At 47.7% G+C, this 25,623-nt stretch overlaps 1 protein-coding gene across 1 annotated transcript in view; it reads left to right on the top strand.

Annotated features, from left to right (window-relative positions):
• The first annotated feature begins 8,123 nt into the window (after positions 1 to 8,123).
• The window catches only part of ATP10A (ATPase phospholipid transporting 10A (putative)), a 181,637-nt gene continuing 164,137 nt past the window's right edge, over positions 8,124 to 25,623 (top strand). The window contains exon 1 of the mRNA XM_040336320.1: positions 8,124 to 8,820. Coding sequence (XP_040192254.1) covers positions 8,372 to 8,820 — 449 coding nt within the window. The 5' untranslated portion in view covers positions 8,124 to 8,371. The remainder of the gene's footprint in view (positions 8,821 to 25,623) is intronic.

The raw sequence follows: 25,623 nt of genomic DNA on the forward strand, positions 1-25,623 counted from the left end.
CGCGGGCTCAATGCGCTTGCTCCTTCTCCTCTCCCACCTCCCTCATGTCAGCAGTCGCAGTGTACCAATTGGCGACAGAGACAAGATTTGCTGTGCACCAGGATTGGTGATTGAAATCAACTGTGCTTATCCCTTCACTGTCAGCAGTTTAATTGCCAGATGAGACTGCTCATTACTTAGCAGCCAAACAGTAATTCACTGCATGCAGTTCTAAAGAGCCTGTAACAAGTGCACCACCATAAAGACGAGCCCCCAACGTTAGCCAGCTAAAATTTGCAAGTTAAGCATCAGATATCATATAAACACCTGTAAGCAAGAGGGTATTAGGGTAGTTGTTGTTTGTCTTGTTCTCACTGTTTCCCTCTTTGTTGGGTGCCAAGCAAAAGTAACATGAAAGGCCTACCCTGGGGTGGGTTTTTCTGAGTTACACTAGGCACTTTACACAGGGTCACTTTTCTACACATGGGGTACCTTTGCTTTGTACCATCTTCATCAATGCCCTGGGACAAGGTTTAGGCTGCTGTGGGGGAATAACCAACCTTAACCACATCAATACCAGCCCATTGTCATATGACGTCCACAAAGGACCTCTACCGATCCGGGTGGACGTCATATGACGTCCTGGGCTTTGTGGGGGGATATCTGAATGATGCCTGCAGCTAGAGGCATCATTCAGATATCCTTCTCTCCTGCCGGCGATTCTGCACAACGTAAGAATGATCATAGCGGCGCTGCTAGATCGTTCTTACAGGCGGTGGGAGGGGACATCCCCCCCTCCCGCCGCCATCCGGTGCTTCTCTGGGCTCTCCCGTGCCATCGGGGGCCCGGAGAACGAATCGTCCGGCGCTGGCAGGAAGCATAGAGATGACTGGTGACCAGATGGTCACCAGTCATCTCTATGACCGTCGGAGGACCCGGGCGCGATGTGATGACATCACGCCCGGGTCCCCGTAAGTAAACAAAGCCGCAATTGCGGCTGCTAAGCAACAGTTATCATGAGATCTGTGAATTTTTTTTCACCGATTTCATGCTTTCCAGCCTGGAGGAGAGATGTGGGGTCTTATTGACCCCGCATCTCTCCATAAAGAGTACCTGTCACACACTTTCCTATTACAAGGGATGTTTACATTCCTTGTAATAGGAATAAAAGTGATAATAAAAAAAAAAAGTGTAAAAAAATAAATAAATATGTAAAAAAAAAAAGAAATCATTTTTTTTTTTTAATGCCCCTGTCCCCAGTAGCTTGCGCGCAGAAGCGAACACACACACGCAAGTCCCGCCGACATATGTAAACGCCGTTTAAACCACATACAGTGAGGAAAATAAGTATTTGAACACCCTGCTATTTTGCAAGTTCTCCCACTTGGAAATCATGGAGGGGTCTGAAATTGTCATCGTAGGTGCATGTCCACTGTGAGAGACATAATCAAAAAAAAAAAATCCAGAAATCACAATTTATGATTTTTTAACTATTTATTTGTATGATACAGCTGCAAATAAGTATTTGAACACCTGTCTATCAGCTAGAATTCTGACCCTCAAAGACCTGTTAGTCTGCCTTTAAAATGTCCACCTCCACTCCATTTATTATCCTAAATTAGATGCACCTGTTTGAGGTCATTAGCTGCATAAAGACACCTGTCCACCCCATACAATCAGTAAGAATCCAACTACTAACATGGCCAAGACCAAAGAGCTGTCCAAAGACACTAGAGACAAAATTGTACACCTCCACAAGGCTGGAAAGGGCTACGGGGAAATTGCCAAGCAGCTTGGTGAAAAAAGGTCCACTGTTGGAGCAATCATTAGAAAATGGAAGAAGCTAAACATGACTGTCAATCTCCCTCGGACTGGGGCTCCATGCAAAATCTCACCTCGTGGGGTCTCAATGATCCTAAGAAAGGTGAGAAATCAGCCCAGGACTACACGGGAAGAGCTGGTCAATGACCTGAAAAGAGCTGGGACCACCGTTTCCAAGGTTACTGTTGGTAATACACTAAGAGGTCATGGTTTGAAATCATGCATGGCACGGAAGGTTCCCCTGCTTAAACCAGCACATGTCAAGGCCCGTCTTAAGTTTGCCAATGACCATTTGGATGATTCAGAGGAGTCATGGGAGAAAGTCATGTGGTCAGATGAGACCAAAATATAACTTTTTGGTCATAATTCCACTAACCGTGTTTGGAGGAAGAAGAATGATGAGTACCATCCCAAGAACACCATCCCTACTGTGAAGCATGGGGGTGGTAGCATCATGCTTTGGGGGTGTTTTTCTGCACATGGGACAGGGCGACTGCACTGTATTAAGAAGAGGAAAACCGGGGGCCATGTATTGCGAGATTTTGGGCAACAACCTCCTTCCCTCAGTTAGAACTTTGAAGATGGGTCGAGGCTGGGTCTTCCAACATGACAATGACCCGAAGCACACAGCCAGGATAACCAAGGAGTGGCTCTGTAAGAAGCATATCAAGGTTCTGGCGTGGCCTAGCCAGTCTCCAGACCTAAACCCAATAGAGAATCTTTGGAGGGAGCTCAAACTCCGTGTTTCTCAGCGACAGCCCAGAAACCTGACTGACCTAGAGAAGATCTGTGTGGAGGAGTGGGCCAAAATCCCTCCTCCAGCGTGTGCAAACCTGGTGAAAAACTACAAGAAACGTTTGACCTCTGTAATTGCAAACAAAGGCTACTGTACCAAATATTAACATTGATTTTCTCAGGTGTTCAAATACTTATTTGCAGCTGTATCATACAAATAAATAGTTAAAAAAATCATACATTGTGATTTCTGGATTTTTTTTTTTTATTATGTCTCTCACAGTGGACATGCACCTACGATAACAATTTCAGACCCCTCCATGATTTGAAAGTGGGAGAACTTGCAAAATAGCAGGGTGTTCAAATACTTATTTTCATCACTGTATGTGAGGTATCGCCGCGTGCGTTAAAGTGCCAGCAACAATTCTAGCACTAGATCTCCTCTGTAAATCTAAACTGGTAAACATTTTCAAAGCTTTGCCTATGGAGATTTTTAAGTACCGAAGTTTGGTGCCATTCCATGAGTGTGCGCAATTTTAAAGCGTGACATGTTAGGTATCTATTTACTCGGTGTAACATCATCTTTCATATCTTTCAAAAAAATTGGGCTAACTTTACTGTTTTGTTATTTTTTTAATTCATGAAACAATTTTTTTCCCAAAAAAAGGCGTTTGAAAAATGATTGCGCAAATACCGTGCAAGATAAAACGTTTCAATGACCGTCCTTTTATTCCCTAGGGTGTCTGCTAAAAAAACATATATAATGTTTGGGGGTTCTGCATAATTTTCTAGCAAAAAAATTATGATTTGTACATGTAGGAGAGAAGTGCCAGAATAGGCCTGGTATGGAGGTGTGTATAAAAGCCCTGTATGGAAGTGGTTAAGGAGGATCTCTATTCTTATGCCTCGTACACACGATCATTTTTCGGCATGTAGAAAAAGAAAAAATGTTTTCCAAATTCATCATTAAAACGATGTTGCCCACACACCATCGTTTTTAAAAAATGCTCTAGCAAAGCGCGGTGACATACAACACGTACGACAGCACTATAAAGGGGAAGTTCCATGCGGATGACAACACCCTTGGGGCTGCTTTAGCTGATTTCCTGTTAGTAAAAGACGATTTGCGCTTTTCTGTCTGTTACAGCGTGATGAATGTGCTTACTCCATTACGAATGGTAGTTTTACCAGAACGAGAGCTCCCGTCTCATAACTTGCTTCTGAGCATGCGCAGGTTTTTAACGTCGTTTTAGCCCACACACGATCATTTTTTACAACCCGAAAAACGACATTGTTTAAAACGTCGTTAAAAAATGCAGCATGTTTGGAAAAAAAAATTGTCGTTTTTCAGAACCCGGAAAATGATGTGAAGCCCACACACGATCATTTTAAATGACATTTTTTAAAAACTTCTTTTTTTTTCATGCCGAAAAATGATCGTGTGTACGCGGCATAAGAGATGAACGGACACCATGTACACTGACACTGCAACTGTTCTCCAGTTAACTCTTGGTTCTCTCTTACAATGTACACCTCTGTATGCTGCATTTAGGAGGGACACACTGAGGTCAATGTCCACATCCACCTGTCCAGCATATTCCACCACTAATCCCTAGTAGCGGAGTGGGCCCTGTCGAGCACCTTACATGGGCTTCATACTTGCATTTAACTCTTGAACCTCCGTACCTCTGTACAGAAAGGGAACCTCTGCAGCGTTTTTTCACTCTGGGAGACAGACGTTGGCAGAAGGAGTTCCCTCACTGCTAGAGGCTGCTCCACGCTATCGACAGGCTACTCCACTTTACCCAGATGTCTTCATACCCCACTCAATGGGATGTACTAGAGCGGAGAAGGCGAGCCAGGCCTTCTCATCCACATCAGTGCCTGACCTTACAAATGCACTTCTGGAAGAATGGTCAAACATTCCCATACACACTCCCGAACCTCGTGGACAGTCTTCCCAGAAGAGATGAAGCTGTTATAGCTGCAGAGGATGGGCCAACTCAGTATTGATTCCTACAGACTAAGACTGGGATTCCATTAAAGTTCATGTGCATGTAAAGGCAGGCGGCACAATACTTTTGGTAATATAGTGTATAAATCGCAAAAAAATAGCACAGGAACTTTTTCCAAAATCTGACTTGCATTGATGTGAATGGGCACCATTGAATATTATGTGATTTTCATAGTCAATGTGACTCAAGTTGCAATAGTATGAACAGTTTGTGTTTTTTTGTGATTGTTTTTGCAGAGCACAGATGTCTAGAAGTATACACTATGGGAATGTCAGAGAGCACACACCTCCAGGATGATGACTGATTTCCTGATGATCTACATCCTCATTCTCAAGAAGATGATCTTCTATGGAATGTTATTCCTACATGATCATGGTGGATGTCATCCCAGCAATGACTGACCTGCCCAGTATAATTAGAGAATGGAGATCTGTGTACACAGAATATACAGAGTGCAGCAAGCCTCCAGTCCAAGGTCATCATTATTATTATGTTATCTTCATTTATTTTGAAAGATTAAAATAAAAAACAGCCTATTGGGCATACCCATTGATGATTAAAAGAGGTATGTCTATGTATGCAGGCATCCGGTGTAAAGCTGTCCACATAGACCGTCCTCCTCACCGACGGTTCTCCCCGCTGTCAGTCTGCAAGCAAAACCGGGAACACTACCCTGCAGTAGAGCGATCTGAAAGCGAGGCTTGAACCATTCGTGGAGTGCAGCGTGGAAGGGATGGCGTAAATGGCGGTGCGGAGGACATCTTTACCCCAGATCCCTGCATACTTAGATGTGCCTCTTTTATTTATCAACCATGTGAGCTGCTAAATGTTGTGCCGACCAGCCACCGTCATTATACTGTGGCAGGTCGGCTCTCCTATACAAACCACCGTAGGCGTACGTCGGTGTTTGCACAGGAGATAGCGGGCGCGCACAGCGGGAGCGTGCTTGTGGATCTGGTGGACTCAATGTTTGCCGGCGACCCGCGATCGTGGTGTGCAGAGTCAGAACAGGAAATTGCCAGTGTAAACAAGGCAATTCTCCATTCTGCCAGAGGACATGTCAGAGATCTTCTGTTCAAGGTTATCGGGAACAGTGATGTCTGTCAGGGGAGGGCTGGCAGGGGGGGTAGGGTGGAAATCTCCCCCCGGGCTGGTGACACTATGCACAGCCTCCGGCCGCCACTACCAAATGATGTTTTTGCAGAGCAGGAATATGCCTGCTGGAGCTCTGTTAACACAGTTCACGGCCGCTGCTCACCTCCTACTGGTGGACTCTGATGTAAGGGGGGCCTCTGTGTGGACTCTGATGTAAGGGAGGCCTCTGTGCGGACTCTGATGTAAGGGGGGGCCTCTGTGCGGACTCTGATGTAAGGGGGGCCTCTGTGCGGACTCTGATGTAAGGGGGGGCACTGTGCGGACTCTGATGTAAGGGAGGCCACTGTGCGGACTCTGATGTAAGGGGGGCCACTGTGCGGACTCTGATGTAAGGGGGACCTCTGTGCGGACTCTGATGTAAGGGGGACCTCTGTGCGGACTCTGATGTAAGGGGAGCCTCTGTGCGGACTCTGATTTAAGGGGGGCCTCTGTGCGGACTCTGATGTAAGGGGGGCCACTGTGCGGACTCTGATGTAAGGGGGGGCACTGTGCGGACTCTGATGTAAGGGGGGCCTCTGTGCGGACTTTGATGTAAGGGGGGCCTCTGTGCGGACTCTGATGTAAGGGGGGCCTCTGTGCGGACTCTGATGTAAGGGGGCCTCTGCGGGAGCGTGCTTGTGGATCTGGTGGACTCAATGTTTGCCGGCGACCCGCGATCGTGGTGTGCAGAGTCAGAACAGGAAATTGCCAGTGTAAACAAGGCAATTCTCCATTCTGCCAGAGGACATGTCAGAGATCTTCTGTTCAAGGTTATCGGGAACAGTGATGTCTGTCAGGGGAGGGCTGGCAGGGGGGGTAGGGTGGAAATCTCCCCCCGGGCTGGTGACACTATGCACTGCCTCCGGCCGCCACTACCAAATGATGTTTTTGCAGAGCAGGAATATGCCTGCTGGAGCTCTGTTAACACAGTTCACGGCCGCTACTCACCTCCTACTGGTGGACTCTGATGTAAGGGGGGCCTCTGTGTGGACTCTGATGTAAGGGAGGCCTCTGTGCGGACTCTGATGTAAGGGGGGGCCTCTCTGCGGACTCTGATGTAAGGGGGGCCTCTGTGCGGACTCTGATGTAAGGGGGGACACTGTGCGGACTCTGATGTAAGGGGGGCCACTGTGCGGACTCTGATGTAAGGGGGGCCACTGTGCGGACTCTGATGTAAGGGGGACCTCTGTGCGGACTCTGATGTAAGGGGAGCCTCTGTGCGGACTCTGATTTAAGGGGGGGCCTCTGTGCGGACTCTGATGTAAGGGGGGCCACTGTGCGGACTCTGATGTAAGGGGGGCCACTGTGCGGACTCTGATGTAAGGGGGGCCTCTGTGCGGACTTTGATGTAAGGGGGGCCTCTGTGCGGACTCTGATGTAAGGGGGGCCTCTGTGCGGACTCTGATGTAAGGGGGGCCTCTATGCGGACTTTGATGTAAGGGGGGCCTCTGTGCGGACTCTTGTGATCATGAAAAATCTTAGACTGTTCCACGCTCTATGGGTCACTTGGCTGGACTTGCCCCCCAGGCCTAAGGCTGCCAGCCCTCCCCTGATCTCTGTCATGTCCCTGCCAGCCCATCCCCCCTAAAGTTAGAACACACTTAACCCCTTGATCGCCCCCTAGTGTTAACTCAATTCCTGCCAGTGTAATTTTTACATTGATCAGTACATTTTTATAACACTGATCAATGCGATAATGTCACTGGTCCCCAAAAAGTGTCACTTGGGGTCAGATTCGTCTGCCGCAATCCCACTAAAAAACGCTGATCGCTACCATTACCAATAAAAGTCCCTAAGACCCCTTTCACACTGAGGCACTTTATATAGCGTCCTAAAATAGCGCGTGCAAAGCGCCTCTCCTCTTACTCCAGTGTGAAAGCCCAAGGGCCAAGGGAAATCACGGCCGTAAATTTGTGCGACTTTCAAGTCGCTGCAGTGCGAAAGGGGCCTTAGCGGAGCCTCTTTTCTCTTTTATTCTCAGCTGTGACATGATGGCTACTTGTATATCAAGTCAAAATGTATTTAAAAAATGTTGCTTGTCCTGCAAAGCAAGGTTTTACAAACTTGAGCAACCCAGGTACCTTGTCTAATGACAGTGTGGCAATTGTAATAGTTGTTTGCCTGTATTCTGTCCTTGGTGACCCTTATTGGAAAGTGTAGCTCTGGTGCCCAGACTCGTCCAGACACACAAAGCGTGGCACAGCTTTGTTTGTCCTGCTGACATCCTCCTCCTATCCGGGGGCTTCTTCACACATCCCAGCGCACTGGAACCGCCCCCCTTTCCCTCCTCCTCCCCCTTACATCTCAGCAGCGGAAACTACGAGGGGCTCACACAGAGCGACGGGCGGAGCTTCACCGGAGAAGAGGCGGAGCTAGTCGCGTTCACCGGGGAAAGGAGGCGGGGCAACATAGGAGAGAAGACGGGCTTTTCTGCTCTCACCCAGCAGAGGGGCGGAGTTTATTTACTTTCATCCAGTTGAGGGGCGGGGATTGTGCGCTCTTTTCTATCACTCATAAAGTTTGGAAAGGAAAGTTGAGAAGCGGGAAGCCCGTGTACCTGTGAGGAGAAGAGTGCCGTACAGAAGATGAGAGGAGTGCTCGTCCTGGTTCCTGAGGGCTGACTTCTCTCATAGTGTACGGGGATATGTCCGGGAGCCGAAGGAGCTCGCACTAGGCTGGGGAGAGGGATGGCGGCGGCGGCGGAGGACGGGGGAGACCCCAGAGACGAGGAGGACCGGGGAGTGAGGAGAAGAAAGAAGAAGAGAAGGAAAGGTCCTAAGGAGAATAAAGTGAGGAGTGTCCGCTCCAATCTTCTCTATGACTCCTCCGGGAAGGCGGCCCATGACAACCCCAACCGACACTACGCCGCCAACTCCATCAAGACCACCAAGTACACGGCGCTCTCCTTCCTTCCTAAGAACCTCTTCGAGCAATTCCATCGTCTGGCCAATGTGTACTTCGTCTTCATCGCCCTGCTCAACTTTGTGCCTGCCGTCAATGCCTTCAAACCAGAGCTGGCCCTGGCCCCTGTCCTCTTCATCCTGGCCGTCACCGCCATCAAGGACCTCTGGGAGGACTACCGCCGATACCGATCAGACAACGAGATCAACCACATGGACTGCCTCGTCTACTGCAGGTACAGGGGATGGAGTCATCCTAAGTACAGGGGGCTAGAAATGTGGCTGATCGGTGCTAAGGATTCTTTTAGTTGGGGTGATCTGGGGTAAGGAGTGTGGCTACTAGTAAGAGATGGGCAAAGTTGGGGTGATTTGATAGTAAGAGATGGGCAAAGTTGGGGTGATTTTAGTAGTAAGAGATGGGCAAAGTTGGGGTGATTTGGTAGTAAGAGATGGGCAAAGTTGGGGTGATTTGGTAGTAAGAGATGGGCAAAGTTGGGGTGATTTGGTAGTAAGAGATGGGCAAAGTTGGGGTGATTTGGTAGTAAGAGATGGGCAAAGTTGGGGTGATTTGGTAGTAAGAGATGGGCAAAGTTGGGGTGATTTAGTAGTAAGAAATGGGCAAAGTTGGGGTGATTTAGTAGTAAGAGATGGGCAAAGTTGGGGTGATTTTAGTGGTAAGAGTGGCATAGTTGGGGTGGTAAGAGTGGCATAGTTGGGGTGATTTAGTGGTAAGAGATGGTATAGTTTGGGTGGTAAGAGATGGTATAGTTTGGGTGGTAAGAGATGGTATAGTTGGGGTGATTTTTAGGAGTAAGAGATGGTATAGTTGGGGTGATTTTTAGTAGTAAGGGATGGTATAGTTGGGCACACTGATGGCACATGTGTGTCGGGTATCACATGGATGTCAGCTGACAGGGAATACACAGCAGCGGTGTGTGTATGGTGTTGTGATGGGGGCTGTGAGCTGTGCCCTCCCAGATCCATCCCCCATGTGAAGATGGAGACAAGAGCGTGTTTGAGTAGAAGCTGCCACGTTTTGTGCCTCCATTCATAGGAGAGGAGGGGGAGGGTCTATACAGAGCCTTCTATTCCCCTTCACTGTCTGACCTGATGGTGTCCTGGTGGCAACCAGTGTTTGTTTTCTTGCTGGGGGGGGGTCATTCATTCCCTATAGAGCCATCCTCCCAGCACATGTCAGTGATTGTGTTGTGTCACTCCATCCTTCTGTACAATGACACAGCCTGGGGGCTCAGTCTTCTCCATGCAGAGCATTCCTTCACTGCCTCCCCTCCTTACCTGGTGTCATCTGAATAGTCAATGGGTGTCTGTGATGTGGAGGTGACTGGTGCCTTCTGTGTCTTAAATGTTTTTGTTTCACACTTGTTGGATCCATTTAAAACATGGCAGATGTAGATTTTTTTTCTTTTGTTTGACAGGTGCTGAGGATGTCAGTGCGATTTATCTCTGAATCCTACAACCAGTTATGTGTAAAATAGTCATTAGCGCTTTATTAACTAAAAAATAAAAAAAGGATTTGACCAGTTACACACACACACACACACAGATGTAATTTACCGATGTTACTCAGGACTTTTGTATCTGAGTAAAATGACTTTGCATAAACAGGCATATGTGTGTAAAAATAAAAAAATTAGACCCCATGTACACAGGGAGCTGCTAAACGTACGTTCAGAGGCAGTTGGATGCTTTTTTCAACTGCTCCTGAACTCATTCAATGTTATCCTATGTGACCATGTACACAGTCTCGTTTATTGTGGATTTTAGGCTGTTGCTTTTAACAGCGTTTCTTTGAAAGCAAAAAAAATGGGTTCAGACGCAGATTTCCACGTTTCAGATGCCAAGCACGACTAAACGCGGCAAAACTGATGTTTTAAACGTGGGTTACTGTCTGTCAAGTTTAATCATTTAGGAGCAGTTATAAAAACGTCCCGTGTACACACCTAAACATGCATGTGGGCATAAATTACTGTACTAAGGAGATAAAAGAAAAGGGGGCGCACTGGCAAGGGCCTGTTCGCACTAGAATACCATGTGGCAAACCCATGTTCCGTTCCGGATTCCACTGCAGCGGTTGTCAGTTCAAAGTTAACACCCCAAAAGCAGTACACCAACTTAGTGTGTTTGCCCGCACCAGATCTCCTGGTACAAATGTGATTTGGTTGCAGTGCATTTCCAAAAGTAATGCATGCACTACTTTTGGTGCGGTGTGATTTCAGAACACAAAACTGCATGTGACTCGCACAGGTATACGCAGCGCGATTTTGTTTTACGGCTCTGTAATCATCACTGCACTCGCGATTTTATATATATATATATATATATATATATATATATATATATATATATATATATATATATTTTTGCAAAATCTTTTTTTATTGAAGTTTATATTGGCATACGAAACTAGCCCACGCAGGGGCCGAACATTTGCCCATGCAGGGGCAGTACCTCTGTTGTGACAACATGCCGCAACAGGGCACAACACACATCTTAAAGCGGGGGTTCACCCAAAAATACATTTTTAACATTACATTCAGCCGAGTTGTCCTAATGACAATCGGCTGTTTTTTTCCCCCCGTACATAACGTATTTTACCGCCGCTTCTGGGTATTCTTCTGCGGGACTGGACATTCCTATCTGATTGACAGGCTTCCGACCGTCGCATACAGCGCATCACGAGTTGCCGAAAGAAGCCGAACGTCGGTGCGGCTCTATACGGCGCCTGCGCACAGACGTTCGGCTTCTTTCGGCAACTCGTGACGCATAGTATTAAATTTGTTTTTAATACCTACCAAGACAGGGTCAAGATTGAGCCGCACAAAGTCCCCATTCTCTCTTGAAACAACTACACCTAAATAAGTGAACTATTCAACCGACTGAAGTGGGAGAGAGGAGGGTGAGGAGGACCTGGCCCCTACATCCACTGGGAACAACTGAGACTTGTGCCAGTTTACCCTCAACCCCGCGAAGGCGTCCATGATATCCAGTGCACCCCGCAGAGAGTCACCAGCGTCATTCAAAAAGAGCAGCAGATCATCTGCATAGAGAGCCACTCTCTCCTCCAGCCAGCCCACCCTAAGACCATGGACCTCGGCCGAGCTTCTGAGGGCCTCGTCAATGGGCTCCATGGCCAGGGCAAAGCGAGCTGGGGAGAGAAGGCATCCCTGTCTGGTGCCCCTCCGCAGGGAGAACGGAGGAGATAGGGAGCCATGCAGCTTGATGCATGCTGTGGGATCAGTATAGAGTGTGCGCATCCAAGCTATAAATTCCAGCAGGAATCCCATTAGTCTAAGCACCTCCCACAGATACGCCTTCTCCATATCCATAATGGTCCTAGTACCCTGGTTAGTATGGGGGGCATGTATGTTAGAGAATAGTCTACGTATATTAATGTCTGTGGACCTACCGGGCATAAAGCCCGTTTGGTCAGGGTCAATCAAGGATTTTATTACTTTATTAAGTCTAGTGGCCAGTAACTTGGTTATGATTTTGAGATCGCAATTAAGCGCGATTGGCCTGTAGGAGGCGCAAAGCTTAGGGTCTTTATTAGGCTTTGGAATGAGAACAACATGGGCTTCTCTCATAGAGGGTGGTAAGGAGCCTTGTTGTAGACAGACCTGGAACATCAGAGCTAGTTTAGGGGCGAGTAGTTCTGTGTGGGCCCTATAATACTCCATGGGCAGGCCATCCAGGCCCTGGGGTTTTACCTGCTGTGAAAGACTTAATGGCCAGTGTGACTTCCTCCAGATTGATCTCCGAGACGAGAAGTTTCCTCTTCGTGTCAGAGAGCCACCCCAGTGCCAGCGTGTCCAACATACACCATAGGAGCGGAGTCAAAACCTACCGGGAGTGAGGAATTATTCAGGGAGGTATAATACATGGTAAATGCCGACAGAATATCCTCCTAAGAGGTGACTGAAACGCCATCTGCCGTAAGGATTTCTGATATGACCGCTGAGGGCCTGTCTTGCTGTGCTAGCATCGCTAATAATTTGCTATTCTTGTCTCCATGCTCAAAGTATTCCTGTCTGCTATGTTGTATGCCAAGCCTAGTGGTGTCTGACACATGGAGATGTAGTTCTCGCCTAAGCGATAAAAGGTGTTCGAAGTTGGGGACTGTTGCCGAGGCTGAATACCGATTCAAAGCCTCATCAACCTTACGCTGCAGGTCAGAGACCTTGTCTCCCAGCTCCGCCTTCACCGCTGCCACAGCCGAGATATATTGGCACCTGCTCTGAGCCTTGGAGGCATCCCTCGTCATCTCCAGGGATGCCGACCCCCGCATTGTGTGCCCAATAGTCCCGCAAGGGCAAAAAAACTGTCATGAACTGCCTCGTTATTAACCCAATGGGGTTGTAACCTCCAAAGGGCATTGTTCCGCGACCTGGTGGTCCTAATGGTTAATTTAATTGGGTGGTGGTCAGAGTGGAGGTAACCCTCCTCTTAAATGCTGGCCAGCATGGCGGCATTGGCAAACGCTAGATCAATGCGGGAGGAGGTTTTAAATGTAGCTGAAAAACATGAATACGTTCTATCATGGGGGTGAAACCACCTCCATGCCTCCTGAAACTCCGCTGCCTGAGCCCATGCCCCGAGATCAGTGTTAAAAGTAGATTGGGGGGAAGGCCTGTCCAGGTCACGGGACAGTGTAGCATTGAAGTCTCCCATGAACAGAACCCGTGCTGGGCAATGCGGAGCCAGACTCTCATAGAGCGTGTACAGAATCTGTATCTGGCTCGGGGGAGGCAGATAGACATTCACAATAACATATTTCTTATTATAAATACTCAACACCACCATAACAAATTTCCCCTGGGGGTCCAGATGAACATCATGAATTACACATGGTACATGTTTGGTAATCAGTATAGACACCCCTCTTGAATACGAAGAATGGGTCGCATGAAGCGCCTTTTGCACCCAAGGTTTTTTCAGAGGCAGAACCTTGCTACCAGTTAAGTGCGTCTCCTGCAGCAGCACTATGTGAGGATTATGCAGTTTCAAATATTGGAACATCAGTGATCTTTTATATTTGGAGTTAAGCCCCCTGACGTTCCACGACAAAATGGTCAGTAGCTCAACATCTGAGGGAGCCATCATGGAACACCAGGGGGAAACGGGAGCAGGATGAGCCCAGCAAGCCAATACATGTAAGAAAACCCAACATAGCATATATAGTCAGTAGGGTCAAAGACCAATAAAGCATTTGAGCAGTACAGTACTTATCGAGATCTTCTAGAAAGAGAAATCCCTCTCCCCAAAACAAATAACACCCTACCCAGACATCATACAAACCTAGCTCAGAGGCCAAAAAAAATAAGCCAAAGAACCATAAAAACTGATGCAGTTTTTCGTCCCATAAAAAAAAATAGAATAAAATCCTTAGGTCACTGGGACCGCTAGAAGCTGGCCCCTAGGGCTGGAGGTGAATGAAGGACTCCCGGGGAAGTCCGTCACGGTCTTGGATGGGGGATCCAAAGTGAGGAGGGGCAAACAAGGGACAACCGGGGGCACCTCGGTTCAAGGGTGGGGCAGTTCAGTAGTCGCTATTGGAGCTCCTCAGGCAGGAGTAAACGGCAGTCTAGCCAGCGAAAATGATCAGACATAAAATTGGGATAAAGGTGGAGTTCTGCAGGGAGACAAGGACTGGGGACAGAAAATGGGTAGTACTTGGAGTCATCAGGAAACAAGAGACAAGTCTTTTGAGAAGGAAAGTGATACTCCTCTGCTCCCTGTTGGAAGTAATCGGTCATGGGTTCTCGGCCTGGTGTAGTCAGCGGGTGTCCAGCCATGCCGCCGCAGCCTCCGGGGTGTCAAAGAAATGTGTGCTGTCGCCATCAGTGATCCTCAACCTGCTGGGATACAAAAGGCCAAAGCGTATTCCCTTCTGCCGAAGCCGGCACTTCAGTAAAGGACTTGCGACGCTGCTGCACCGCCTGAGAGAAATCTGGGAAAAAGAACAGTCTTGTATTCTCATATTTAATTTCAGGCATGGTGTGTGCCACAGCCAGAATGCGATCCCGGTCGCGGTAATTCAGCAACCGTAGGAAGGGGCGTGGAGGGAGCCCAGGTCTCGGAGGGAGCGCCGGAACCCTGTGGGCTCTCTCCATTACGAAAGTGGACTGCATTTCACTCAGGTCGAACAGAGTGGTCAGTAACCGTTCAGTGAACTCAGCGGGTCTAGAACCCTCAGCTCTCTCAGTCAATCCGAGGATGCGGATGTTCCGTCTGAGGTGGTTCTCGGTGTCTATTGCTCGCTCTTGAAGCGCTTTCACTTGGAGTTGCAGGGCCCTTGCCTCCCTGGTGTTAATCTCTCCCAAGGACGCTGGCTCACAGGTGGGGGGAAGGGATGGCTGATGCACAGTGCCCGGAGGATGCAGCTGGGGCCGCAGGATGCAAAATGGTGGCAGGCCGCGGGTGCAGGGAATCAGCCCTCCGAGATCCCCAGGCCATCCCAGCACACCCCCAGATCACCCCCTCCACAGACAGTGCCCAAGGCAGACGTGGATGTTTCCCCCGTTGTCCCGCCGATCACGGCAATTGAGCACGGAGGCTGCAGCAAGGGCGGCAGGCCGCAAGATGGCGGTGGGCGCGGGGAAACAGTGCTTCCCAGGCGGACTCGGATGGCTCACCGCTCGTCCCGCGGATTGCGGTAATCCAGCCCGGAGGATGCAGGGAGGTCCGTAGGCCGCAAGATGGCGGCGGGCCTGAGGAGTATGGAGCCGATCGCGGGCCAAACAGCAACTCCGACAGCTGGCCAGGATCCGAAATTCCAGCTGGGGCCAATGCAACGTTTAAAAAATTCTAAAGGTTGCATTTTTTGAGTTGCAGAGTAGGTCTAGGGCTAGAATTATTGCTCTCGCTCTAACGATCGCGGTGATACCTCACTTGTGTGGTTTGAATACCGTTTTCATATGCGGGCGCTACTCGCGTATGCGTTCGCTTCTGTGCGCGAGCTCGTCGGGATGGGGCGCTTTAAAAAAATTTTTTTTTGTTTTCTTATTTATTTTTATTTCGTTTTATTTTTTTACACTGAAATAAAAAATTGATCACTTTTATTCCTATTACAAGGAATGTAAACATCCCTTGTAATAGAAAAAAGCATGACAGGCCCTCTTAAATATGAGATCTGGGGTCAAAAAGACCTCAGATCTCATATTTAGACTTAAATGCAAAAAAAAAAAAAAATGTCATTTTTTTCAAATGGCAAAAAAAAAAACGTTTCTTTAAGAGGCTGGGCGGGACTGACGTTTTGACGTCACTTCCGCCCAGCAGAGCTATGAGGATGGGTGAAGGAGATTTCTCCTTCAGTCCCGTCCCCGCTCAGCTGCCGGACACATCCGATCCCCTCCGCCGCTACCGATGGCTCCGGTAAGCGGCGGAGGGTGCAGGAGGGGGGGGGGCCCCCCTCTCCCGCCACCGATAGCGGCGAATCCGCCGCGGAGACCGCCGTTATCGTGTACACCACCGCCCCCTGAAAAGATGAATATCTCGGTTGTGGCAGCAGCTGCTGCCGTTATCGAGATATTCAACTTTAAAAACAGGACGTCTTTTTGACACGGGGCGGTGGTCAAGTGGTTAAACAAGTGTCAGAAAAAGATTTGGATTTTCAGGCTGGTTTCACACTACTACACGACAGTGATACGACTTTCATCCTTCTTTGCTCTGCAACATCATTCCTACATTGATCCTACATTGGTCTGACATCCATCCGACTTTCATGAACAGGATACTACTTTGATTCGACTTTGATAGTCTGACTTGTTCTTTGACCAATCACAACAATCCCACTGTGAGATAAATACCTTTTACTGCTGCTGTAATCACCATGTCGGATGTCAAAAGTCGGATGGTAAGGACAAGGCTCCTACTTTGGTCCGACTTCAATGGGCTGAAGTAGGATCAATGTCGTACCAAAGTAGTACAGGGAGCATTTTTTAAAGTCCGACCGACTTGTGTCGGACCAGTTAAGATGGCTCTCATAGGGAAACATTGATTTTCACACGTCGTGCGACATGAGCTCCCAATGTCGGAGCGTTTGTCGTATCAGTGTGAACCCAGGCTAAGTGGTTAAACTTCCTGCATTGATCTGACTTTGTAATAGTCTGAATTGTCCTTTGACCAATCAAAACAATCCCAGTTTGAGGTAAATTCCATTTACTGCTGCTGTAATCACAATGTCCGATGCTACAATTCGGATGGTAAGGACAAGGATCCTACTTTAATCCGACTTCAATGGGCTGAAGTAGGATCAAAGTAGTACAGGGAGTATTTTCAAATTCGGACCAGTTAAGACGGCTCTCATAGGGAAACATTGATTTTCATATGTCATGCGACATTGGCTCCTAATGTTGGAGTGTTTTGTCAATGTTTCATGTTGTTACAAACTTGGTAGATTGCCCGATATTTAAAAAAAATTCTAAACACGTACGTACGCACGTTCGTTTATCCCTTTGATATAAGAAGGAAGCATTAGTTACAATGTTTCCTGTTAAAGGGGTTGTAAAGGAAAACATTTTTTCATAAGCATCCTTTACCTGCAGACATTCCTCTTTTCACTTCCTCATTGTTTGTTTTTGCTCAGAAGTTGCTCTATTTCTTCTCTGTTCTGTTCACTTCCTGCTTGTCTGATTTTACTAACCACCGTGAAGGGAGGCTTTACTGCAGTGGTCAGTAACGTGCTCGCCCCCTCCTAGGAACTACATCTGTGCGGCAGGACGCTCTCTACGTGTTAGAGACTTCAAGGAGGTGTGAATTACTGGGTGTGCCGCAATGCATACTGGGAAATGTAGTTCTTACATGAACGAGCGCCACAAACCAGGAAGTGAATGAGAGAACAGAAACTAGAACGCCGGAGGTGATATAGATGAAGGAATTTAATAGGTATTTTACTCGTTTTTTTAACAGAATCATTACACTATTCTATCTGTCTACCTTGCAGACATTAATTTTAGGCAAATTTTATTTTTTTTCCTCTTTAAGAACTTTGCAGACTGGCCGGATCTTTTCTTTTGATAACTGAGTGAGCAGTCTCTCCACTTGTTATATGAAATAATGTTTATTGAAGATCGTCACGTCAGGGGGGTTGAGATCACAATTTTTTTTTTTTTTTAATGATTAATTGTGCAGCGCTAGTGTGGTGTTCCATAGACAATTCAGCCAATGGAGCTGATCAGTGTTCTGGTGGGCGACAGTCGCTCTCCATCAGAATACATAGGGGTTGATTTGCTAAACCTGGAGTGTGCACAATCTGGTACAACTCTGCATAGAAACAAATCAGCTTCTGTTTTGACAGGGAACAAAAAAATAATTAATTGAACAAGCTGAAGTTAGAAGCTGATTGGCTACCATGCACATCTGCACCAGATTTAGCACTCTCCAATTTTAGCCCAGGTTCACACTGGGCTGCGCCAATGAAGCCGTGCGAGTTCAGCTGAACTCGCACTCTTTCACTCCCGCTTGTCGGTCCCATTTTTGGCCATGATTTCAGAGACCTCTGTACAGGTTTCTGCACAGATATCCATGTAAATCGTAAAAAGTAGTACAGAAACGACTTTTTTAAATCGATGGAGCGTCGCACCGATTTAGGACGGTGCCATTGCTGGCAAATGCCACTGATCAAATCACATGTCCAAACGCACCAGTGTGAACCAGGGCTTGGTGCATCAGTCCCATAGTCTCAGTTGGGGAGATTGCTACATCACTTCTTGCAGGATTCCACCAGTTTTTTTCATACAACCCACTGGTTGAGTGAAAAAAAGTGTACCCATTGTAAATTGTGCTACCTGAAATCCATATAAAGATAAAATATTAGAAGGGAAAATCAAAAAAATACTGGCCTTAGACTTCTGATTTTTCTGCCCAGTTACCTGGGCAAAGGTTACATAACTGGGCCTTCTGTGGGATTATGAGAAAGCTAAGGATCCTAAATCCACAACGTGCTACTGCACAGTGATGGAGCCTTTTATTGTGGGCCCATTTAGGCTGGTTTCACACTACTACACTACTTTCATCCTACTTTGCTCTGTGTTCAATGTTTCCCTATGAGAGCGTCTTGTAGCGTCCTACACAAGTCGGTCCGACTTTGAAAATGCTCCCTGTACTACTTTTGGTCCTACATTGATCCTACTTCAGGCCCATTGAATATCATTGAAGTCAGACCAAAGTAGTATCCTGTTCATGAAAGTAGGATGGATGTAGGACCAATGTAGGACCAATGTAGCAGAGCAAAGTAGGATGAAAGTAGTGTAGTAGTGTGAACCCAGCCTTAGACTGTTGTGTTATGGACCTCGTTAAGATGGGTGCTGGCACCGTACTGTGTGCTAGCTGTCTTTTGTTTTGGCAGCAGTATCCACCCCAGGCTGTGTGCAGACAGCCTATAGAAGTGGAATATCTGCTAAACACAAAACAAAGGCAGCCTGCATGAAGTATGGGCGCCGGCGCCCGTCTGAACAAGGCCCTAACGCAGTGGTCATCAACCCTGTCCTCAGGGCCCACTAACAGGCCAGGTTTGCAAGATAACTAAAATACATCACAGGTAATATCATTTGCAGCTCGGTGATTGCAGTGTTCTAGTGTGCATCTCCCCAAGGCAATGCATAAAATCTGGCTGTTGGTGGGCCCTGAGGACAGGGTTGATGACCATTGCTTTAACGCACGCATTATAGTGTGCTCAAACACATGTCCATGTTTCCCTTGGTAAAAATGGCTCCTGACCCCATCTATACGCTGCAGTGCAGGACATTTTGACAGATCTGTCTAGTTTGTCCTGCATTTTAGTGCACTGGGAGGCCAATAGAAGTCAAAGTATGTATCGCCAAAAGATTTTTGTTTTGGATAGAAAAGGTTTACCCCTGCTGGGTTATTTTGCATGCACCCAACAAAATGCCTAGAGTTACTTTAAAGGGGAGGTTCTGCGGGTTATGCCTTTTTTTTTTTTTTAAGATCTGCAATGCTTTGTAATATAGCTAGCACGGTACTACTCGCTTGCCGCTCGTACGTCCGTCGGTTTCCTTTTCGTCAAAAAGAATAACTTATAAAAATTAGTCCAGGGCTTTTCCATCTTGCTTGTGGGCATTGTGAAGCCCACAAGCAAACACTTCCTGGATTCTGTGATGCGATGCCCCCATCATGCACCTCAGGATCTCGCGCATGCGCTGTGTTGACGGTGAGGAGCCTGAGCCTCGCCCTCAACACTTCATGATTACAATCATTTCCATGGCAATGGGTGACGTCACTCCCAGGAGACCTTGCGCACAGCTCCCATTACGCCTAGAGTCGTCGGGGGGAGCAACACGCCCACTTCCCGCAGGGAAGAAGACCCGAAAGTCATGCTGAATACAGGTAAGGGTACAGATCTTGAAGAAAATGACAACGCTACAGGCATTTATTAAGGCTGCAGAAATGATAGATAGAAAGTTCAGTTTGAGGGTGAACCTCCGCTTTAACATGCCTTGGTCGCAGGCATAATCCTAAATTCAAAAACGCTTTCACATTGGAAACGCACGCCAGTGCTGGGTTATTCATGTTGGCACACAATGGAAATGCACATTGGTACATGACAATGCCCCTCCCTTACATTCTAAAAACACACCTTAATGCACATGCATAGATCTAAATGGGCCCTGCAGAATTTGGGGTCCTCAGATTTTCAAGGATCCTGTGAGAACCCTCAGTGATTCAGAAAGCTGCTGGAACCTGGGGTGTAATATTTTTTTTGGGTGGGTTGTTGCATTGTAAGTGGACTTTTTCATGCAAGATCCGCAAAGTGACTAAAGTACCCCCTTTGTTGTTAAACAAAAAAAACATGCTTGCAATGGTTTTGCACAGAGCAGCCCCAGTCTTTCTCTTCTTGGGTCCCCCGCTAGTGCGCCTGGCTACCCCCCCCCCCCCCCCCATAGCAAGTGGTTTTCACGCAGACTCAATCCTGGGCTGCACTGTGGCTTTGCCCCACCTCCCTCGTCACTGGATTTGATTGACAGCAGCAGGAGCCAATGGCACTCACTGCTCTCACTGAGTCTAGTGAAGAGGGAGAGCAAGAGGGCAGTGCTGTTGCTCTCAGGCACAGGTCTTTTTCAAGATCGGGCTCAGATAAGTATTGCGAGGGGTGCTGCATGTAAAGTTTTTTTCACTTTAATGAAGAGAATGCATAAAAGTGTGTGTGTGTGTGTGTGTGTATGTATGTATATGTGTATGTATATATATATATATATATATGTGTGTGTGTGTGTGTGTGTGTGTGTGTGTGTGTGTATATATGTATAGTCGAGTCTATATAACGGCGTCTGTGACATGCATATTCAGACAGCGGGCGTCAAGTGTCAAAAAGTCGCGCCGCCTCCTCGTCCTGTTCCGTGATAGGCGGAACATTCAGTTTCCCAGCAGACACGAGAGGATGTCCGTGATAGGCTGAACATGGTGTCTGCTGGGAAACTGAATGTTCCACCTATCACGGAACAGGACGAGGAGGAGACATGACTTTTTAACACTTGTTGATCCTCTTTTCCACTTGCAGTAGCTGCTGCATTCTCATCCTAGGCTTAAACTCGAGTCAATATGTTTTCCCTTAATTTTTTTAGGAAAAAAAAATAAAAAATATTTTCTGCATGGAAAGTAGGTTATATGGTTTCCAATGACAGTTCATACCAGGGCAGATCAGTTCCAGAAAAAAGGTAGAACATGCTGCATTTCCTGCACTGGACTGAAACATGGTAAAATGCACCCAACACCAGTACAGTAAAAAAATAAAAAATCGGGGGGTGGCGAAAGGAAGACTTGAAGTGCATCCAGAAACGCATTTTGTCGTGTGAACCTGAGAGTATTTTGTTTTACCAGTTCTAGTTATGACACTATTTGCAATGCTGTACTAATGGGCTAGTCATGAAAACTACCAACAAAACTATCATGTTTATAGCCAGCATAAGGCTTTATAGGGTGCTATACAACAGGTTAGAGGTCGACCGATATATCGGCCGGCCGATATATCGGGCCGATATTCAGTCATTTTGGAGAAATCGGCATCGGCCGATTATTATCCAAATGTGGCCGATATTTAGCAGATCTGCATCAGCAGAGTGTGGAGAAGGAAGGAGGAACATGGGGTTCCCCCTCCCTTCTCCACACTGTCTGCAGAGCAGTGCCGTGTGTGAAGGAGAATGGAGCTGTCGGACTGATGTCGGGGTGGGCGGGACTCAGCTGTCCAACACCAGCCAATGGGATGAGATCATTGGCTGGATAGCTGCTGGGTCCCGCCCACCCCGGGTCCCGCCCACCTCCAACATCACGATGAATCTGAGCTCCTCTCTCTCTCTGCTCTCACAGTTTCACAGCACATAATGTAGCTGAATGTGTGAAACTCTCTCTTCATACAGTTTCACAACTGCTGCAGAGAGAAAGAGGAGCTCAGATTCGTTGCGATGTTGAAGGTGGGCGGGACTCAGCAGCTATCCAGCCAATGATCTCATCCCATTGGCTGGTGGACAGCTGAGCCCCACCCAACCCGGGTCCCGCCCACCTTCAACATCGCAATGAATCTGAGCTCCTCTTTCTGCTCTCTGCAGCACCATGTGAAACTGTATAGAGAGTTTCACACATTATCCGCTACATTATGTGCTGTGAAACCTGCCAGTGCCATCTGCTAATGCCAACCAGCCAGTGCCACCTGCCAATGCCATCCAGTGCCACCTGCCAATGCCATGCCAACTAGTGCCACCTGCCAATGCCATCCAGTGCCATCTGTTAATGCCATCCAGTGCCACCTGCCAGTGGCAACGCCATCCAGTGCCACCTGCCAGTGGCAACGCCATCCAGTGCCACCTGCTAATGCCATCTAGTGCCATCCAGTGCCACCTGCCAATGCCACCCAGTGCCATCTGCTAGTGCCAACTAGTGCCACCTGCCAATTAGTGCCACCTGCCAGTGCCATCTGCCAGTGCTAACTATTGCCAATTAGTGCCACCTGCCAATGCCATCCAGTGCCACCTGCCAATGCCATCCAGTGCCACCTGCCAATGCCATGCCAACTAGTGCCACCTGCCAATGCCATCCAGTGCCATCTGTTAATGCCATCCAGTGCCACCTGTCAATGCCATCCAGTGCCACCTGCCAGTGGCAACGCCATCCAGTGCCACCTGCCAGTGGCAACGCCATCCAGTGCCACCTGCCAGTGGCAACGCCATCCAGTGCCACCTGCTAATGCCATCTAGTGCCATCCAGTGCCACCTGCCAATGCCATCCAGTGCCACCTGCCAAGGCCATCCAGTGCCACCTGCCAATGCCATGCCAACTAGTGCCACCTGCCAATGCCATCCAGTGCCATCTGTTAATGCCATCCAGTGCCACCTGTCAATGCCATCCAGTGCCACCTGCCAGTGGCAACGCCATCCAGTGCCACCTGCCAGTGGCAACGCCATCCAGTGCCACCTGCCAGTGGCAACGCCATCCAGTGCCACCTGCTAATGCCATCTAGTGCCATCCAGTGCCACCTGCCAATGCCATCCAGTGCAACCTGCCAATGCCACCCAGTGCCATCTGCTAGTGCCAACTAGTGCCACCTGCCAAGGCCATCCAGTGCCACCTGCCAATTAGTGCCACCTGCCAGTGCCATCTGCCAGTGCTAACTATTGCCAATTAGTGCCACCTGCCAGTAGCATCCAGTGCCACCTGCCAATGCCATCCAGTGCCACCTGCCAATGCCATGCCAACTAGTGCCACCTGCCAATCAGTGCCATCTGCTTTTGCCAATTGGGTCCATCCAGTGCAATCTGCCAGTGCCAATTAGCGTGCCAACTAGTGCCACCTGCCAAGGCCATCCAGTGGCACCTGCCAATTGGTGCCACCTGCCAAAAAATAAAAATCGGCCTAAAATATCGGCCGCAAAAATCGGCATCATATATCGGCCATCGGCCGCCCCAAATTCTAAATATCGGCATCGGTATCGGCCAGAGAAAAACCCATATCGGTCGACCTCTACAACAGGTCATGATAAAAGGTCACAGATGGGCCTGAAAAAAATCCTGGTGGCCATAGGATGCTGAGGTCATTTGGATTTTAAGGCCCATAACAGCATCTTCATTTACTGCCCACTTTTCCGCTACACAGTCTGACTTACAACTACTTCCATTACAACTCTGGCATCTATTGTAGATGAAAAGGCTTCTTTTCTTCAAGCCCTGACATCAGAGATTTCAGTCCATCCTTATGATTGCACGTCTCCCGAGATGAGGACCGCATGATCTTTATAGAATCAAAAAGCACAGGCCACAATTGTATAAAAGGTCATTAAAGTAGAACTAATCGGTAATTTGACAAGTCTGCAAGAATACATCTGTGACATGTCCCGATGTATAGTAACATAATTTTCAAAAATCTGTTTGCCCATTAAAAAGTGACTTTGCCTAGATTGTGATGACCCCATCAGTCTGCTGTAGCCAGCTCAAGTTGAAGAGTGATCAGACTGTAACACGATCATTTTTGTACAAATTTACAGGGTGAGTAGCCTCAGAAAGAGGTAGATCTGTAAAAGTCAATTTGCATGAACACCAAGAACTACACGTGCTTTCAGGATTTACATGACTTGGTCAAGTATATGTAAACCTCAACAATTCTTATTTGCTTCCTTTTGGTCAGTTAAATATACCCCAGGAAACCATATACTATATCTGGTGTTCATGTCAGAAATTTAGAGATGTGCTGTGCACTCCTCTGTTATCTCAAAAAAGGTATTTGAAATGATTGTAACCTCTTTAAAACTAGCAAACCTGTTCTACTAACCCGTGTAATGGTTTTGCATAGAGCAGCCCTGATACTCCTCTTCTTCGATCCCCCCTGCTGAGTGCCCCTATAGCAGGGATATGCAATTGGCAGACCTCCAGCTGTTGCAAAGTCCCATCATGCCTCTGGTTGTCATGCTTGTGGCTGTCAGTCTTGCTATGCCTCATGGGACTTGTAGCTCTGCAACAGCTGGAGGTCCGCTAGAGCTGGGCGTTTTTTTTTGGCTTCGGCCTAGTCCGCGGCGTCCCGCCTCGTGGACTAGGCTGAAGCCGTGGCCTCGCCTAAAAACTCCTGCCTGCAGCTCCTTTAGGATCAGCGTGGTGTCAGCGCTGGTCCTGGTGGGAAAAAAAAAATAGATTTGCTGAAAATCTGAATTGATTTGACCTCGCAACTCGATTCACGATTCAAATCGTTTATTTTTTCCAGCCCTAGGGTCTGCTAAATGCATATCCCTGCCCTATAGCGAGCTATGGCTCGGCCCTGCCTCCTGTTCTCTCCTCACAGGCTGGGATTGAAAGTTAACTCTCAGCGATTCAGGTGCGATGCGTGAGCATAGGATTCGCAGGGTTTCCCGCATTCCACCAGTGTGAACCCAGCCGAAGTCCAAAAAAATGCTGCCTGTTGGCACCCAAATCCTGTTGTAGGTTGGCAAGTGCAAATCAATGGGTATTCTTCTGTACTGGGTATTGCAGACCTTCATCATCCAGATCACCTTTGGCTCTCTGCACTCCCTTCCTTCACTGCAACCTAATTACAGTGTGGGTTTTTTTTTTTTTTTTGACACACACTTCAACAAACACTGCACCATCCTATTGATGGAAAAAGCAGACAAAGGCATTGTCAGGATTACTGTGATCTCTGAGAGGTAATAAATACCTGTAAGTGTAACAATTACAATTTATATGGCACGCCTGCACTTAGCATAGAAAAATAGATCTGCTGCCAAGTCCACATTAAGTGGTAAAAAGGCATCACTGATATTCATCACTGCCAAGCGAGAATTAACATATATTAAAGTGGGTCAGAGGTTTTCAGAAAACCATGAAGGTGTCACCTTCTTGGAACATCAGTGGGCGATCGCTGTTGACACTCTCAGCACTGTTCCCACTTTGGCTTATTTACCACAAAAAAAGTTTACTTTGATGGAAAAAAGTTCTCTTGCACAACCTCTGGACAGGTTTCGAAATCGGTCACCGTGTCAAACATGACATGCTTTCAAGCAGCCCTACATGTTTTTTTTTTATTTA

Source organism: Rana temporaria, chromosome 2 (assembly GCF_905171775.1).
Source record: "Rana temporaria chromosome 2, aRanTem1.1, whole genome shotgun sequence".
NCBI lineage: Eukaryota > Metazoa > Chordata > Amphibia > Anura > Ranidae > Rana > Rana temporaria.